Raw genomic sequence first — 3837 nt, 5'->3', positions numbered from 1 at the left:
ACCGAGTTTTTTACCAGGTTTTGCGGGGTCAACTAAGTCATCGGGTCGGCCAAGTCACACCGGGTCATGACTTTTCCTATTTTTTCTTTAACTCGACCTAGTTCCAGCCCCAGGTCGGCCGGGTCCCGAGTCGACCCGCCGGGCTGGGCCGAGTTTCAAAACTATGATTCACACCCTATGTAAGAGGTTATCAAAGTTAGTTCCTTAATTTATTTTTTGTCAATTTCATTCATTTTGTTTTCTCAATTTCATCCCTCGATTTGTTTTACTAGCCTATTGAGTTGCTTTCGAATTAGTCAAATTGACTGGTTCATATTGAGACAACTTCCACACGGTTTAATTTTAAACCTAGGCTAGAAAAAAATTTGGGTTAAACAGTTTTTTCCTATTAATTTCATCATTTTTTTCTCAATTTCATAATTTTTTTTTACTAGTCAATCATGTTGTTTTTGGACTAGCCAAGTTAACTGGGTTATATCGGATCAACTAACACATGATTTAGGTTTAAATTAAAACTAAGCAAGGAGTTAGATTAAAAGGTTTTAAAGCTAACTCTGGATATTTTTTTGTTATGATAAAAAAAAAAGATTAATTTCTAACATGCATATCTTTGTAGTTCTTTACATGAAAAATAAACATTTTAAAATTTGGTTACCAATATATAATTGGACCAAATCATTAAACTTGTATTTTTGGGGACTAAATTCAAAACTCCAAACAACAGAAAAACTAAAAAATTTAATACAACCAAATTCTATTATCATTGTTTCAGAATGAGCTGGCAACAATTTTTGTTTGGACTTCTTAAAGCAGGTCTAGTTATTTGTTCTCATCAAAGAGATGACAAATGATTCATATTTAATAATATATGATACAGACAGAAAGGGAATTAATAAACCAAACATATTAATTATCAAATGATAATCCAACCAATCTCTTGAATTGCTCCTAGAAATCTTGTTATTCATCTCAAAAAATTTCTAGGTTGATCCTTGCAATCGTGGAAAGTGAACATACGTTCCATCGGTAATGATATTACGTACTACATGCCTGTTATCGCATCTAAATGCTCTTGCACCACCTTCCAAGCCGTGAAAACATGCCGATCCTCTGTAAGCGTTGCCCCGACAGCAAATCGTATGATGTAGAGCCCAGCAACAACAGCGTGAGTCAGATACACATGACCTGAAGCATTAATTGACTTTAACAGCTCCTGGTTAAGCTGGTTACTGCATTCCTGGTCATATGAGATTTTCTGACCATTAACAGCCATGCCATTTTCAGACACCTCTTTACTTATTGCCAGTGGCAAAGCTCTAAAACACACCATTGCGAAGTTTCTAGGAACCACAACCTCAAATCTTTTGTCACTGGCTACAAGATCCTCAAAAAGCTGGGCCATTTTGACATGGCTTCTTAGGAAGCTTCTAAGGTTACCAACACCATAGCTTCTCAAGACAAGCCATAGTTTCATGGATCGAAATCTTCGGCTAAGGGCTATTTGCCAGTCTTTGTAGTTCACCACTTGTTCTGAATTAGTTGCATGGTTACTCATAAGATACTCGGGATTTGTCGAGAGGGACTTCGTAAGAGCTTTTGGATCTTTTAACCAAAGGCAACAACAATCCAAAGTGGTAAAGAACCATTTATGTGCATTCAAACTGAATGAGTGTGCCCCCTCTACGCCATCAAGAAAATGCTGGAATTCTGGGCATATACAAGCATTACCAGCGTACGCTGCATCGACATGTACCCATAAGCCATAACTATTAGCAACATCGCATAATGGTCTCAGTGGATCTACTGCTGTGGTAGCAGTTGTCCCAATGGTGGCACATAGAAACATGGGAACCAGCCCAGATTCTATATCTAAAGAAATAGCCAATCTTAATGATTCTGGAGATAGTGCAAATGATGTTGATTTAGTCGTTTCTATTGCTCGACAGTTCGTTTTATGGATTCCTGCAACATGTGCTGCCTTTTGGAGTGCACTGTGTGTTTGATTTGAGCCATAGACGACTAGCTTACCAATGTTGTCTTTCCCAATTTGGCTCAGCATTCGGTCTCTTGCAGCCACTAAGGTGCACAAAATGGCTTCGCAAGTAGTCCCTTGTATAACCCCCCCACCATTTCCAGCGAAGAGAAAACATTTGGGAAGCGTAAGCATTTCTCCAAGCCATTCCATTACAATGTTCTCCAGTTCAGTAGCAGCTGGTGATGACATCCAGTCGAATCCTACAACATTAAACCCAGTACAAAGCATCTCGCCAAGGAACCCTGCAGTGCTAGCACTTGAAGGGAAATATCCAAAGTAACTAGGACTTTGCCAATGTGTGATGCCAGGAACAATATGTTTTTGCACATCATGGAGGATTGTTTCAATAGGCTCGGGACTATATGGGGCTGATTTTGGAAAGAGATTTTTGAGATAACCTGGTTTAACTTGGCTTAAAACTGGGTGTTTCTCAATGTTCTGATAATAATCTGCAATAAAATCAATGGCCATGTAACCTTGCCTCCTGAACTCCTCAAGGTTTAGAGGACTCATAGAACAAGAAGAAGGGTTTTTAGGTACAGACTCTGCGGTATTCATCTTGAAATTAGAACGTTAGGGTTCTTTAGTGCGCTTGCTCAACTCTGTAAAGAGCTAATGAATACATTATATAGAGAAATATGGAAAATGTGATGATTGATCATAAAGACTACTATAATGGTTCGTGGGTGATGAAAAACCATTAACTAAGGCTGGCACCCAGTACAATTTTTCTATATGGTCGTTTATATTTATTCCCTCTCCTATTTATTTTATTTTGTTTTATTTTATTTTATTATAACCGAAAAAAGTACCAAAAGAGCTGCTAGAAATAGATAATAGCAAGGTTCTTAAATAAGCTTCTTTTTTTTTAAAAGCTATATAGAAAATACAACGTTGGATTGTTATAAGTAAAATTTTTTAATTAATTATATATTAACAATTTCAATTAAAAAGTAAAATGTGGTAAAAAAAAGTTAATAACATTATAATCCATAAATGATCTAAATAAAATAAAAGAGATAAATAATATGAATCAATAAATTAATAATATAATAAAATAAAATATTTCAAAACAAAACTTTTCAATGAAAAATCACTTAATAATAAAAAAAATACACAAGAACTTGATGACAACTTAATTGTTCTCCTCACAACAAATTCTAATGAATCTTTTTTGAGTTGTAAGCTAAAGAACCTAAATCAGTAATTAACTAATACAAGTACAATAATAAAATAAATTTTTAAACAAAACAAATTCAAATTAAAAATAATTATTTAATATTTAATAAATAAAATAATAAAAAAGTTTTCGGACTAAAATTCTTGTAGGTAGCTAAATCTTTAATTTTCACACCTTCTTAATATACTTTAATCCTTATTCCAAACACGACTTTCAAGATATTTTCGAGCTTCCAATCAATGTCAACCTAAATTCCCTGGCCTTAACAAGAGCACACGGTCGAGTTCTCTCCTTGTGTTTGAGCTCCCAAACATTAATGATCTGCGTACCAGAAAATTTGATTAAGAAACAAAGTACGAATAAGAGCTGCTAGTAATAGACAGTGTGCAGTTAGGTGAGGATACATAATTTGGTTGGATGAGGATTTATCATTAATGAATTATTCAGCCGACCAGACCAATAAAATAATATTAAAAGACAGGTGATTATTTTCAGTTCGGTCTAGTTTTTATTAAAAAATAATATTTTTTTAAAAAACCGAAACCGGGTCAAACCGACCAATTTTAGTTTGGTTTTTAGGGAGAAAACCGGCCGGTTCGGTTCGTTTTTTACTTATAAAACC

At 34.8% G+C, this 3837-nt stretch overlaps 1 protein-coding gene across 1 annotated transcript; it reads right to left on the bottom strand.

Annotated features, from left to right (window-relative positions):
* Positions 1-1042: 1042 nt before the first annotated feature.
* LOC133698517 (tyrosine decarboxylase-like) lies at positions 1043-2593 on the bottom strand. The gene has a single exon (XM_062121465.1). The coding sequence runs from the start codon at positions 2591-2593 to the stop codon at positions 1043-1045; it is 1551 nt and encodes a 516-aa protein (XP_061977449.1).
* Between the last annotated feature and the right edge of the window lie 1244 nt (positions 2594-3837).

Source organism: Populus nigra, chromosome 7 (genome assembly GCF_951802175.1).
Source record: "Populus nigra chromosome 7, ddPopNigr1.1, whole genome shotgun sequence".
Lineage (NCBI taxonomy): Eukaryota > Viridiplantae > Streptophyta > Magnoliopsida > Malpighiales > Salicaceae > Populus > Populus nigra.
The sequence above is the reverse complement of the archived record's forward strand: the minus strand, read 5'-3'. Positions and strand labels throughout refer to the sequence as shown.

Excerpts from the sequence above, each read along its gene's own strand:
- LOC133698517 (XM_062121465.1), bottom strand. The coding sequence starts at position 2,593 with ATGAATACCGCAGAGTCTGTACCTAAAAACCCTTCTTCTTGTTCTATG.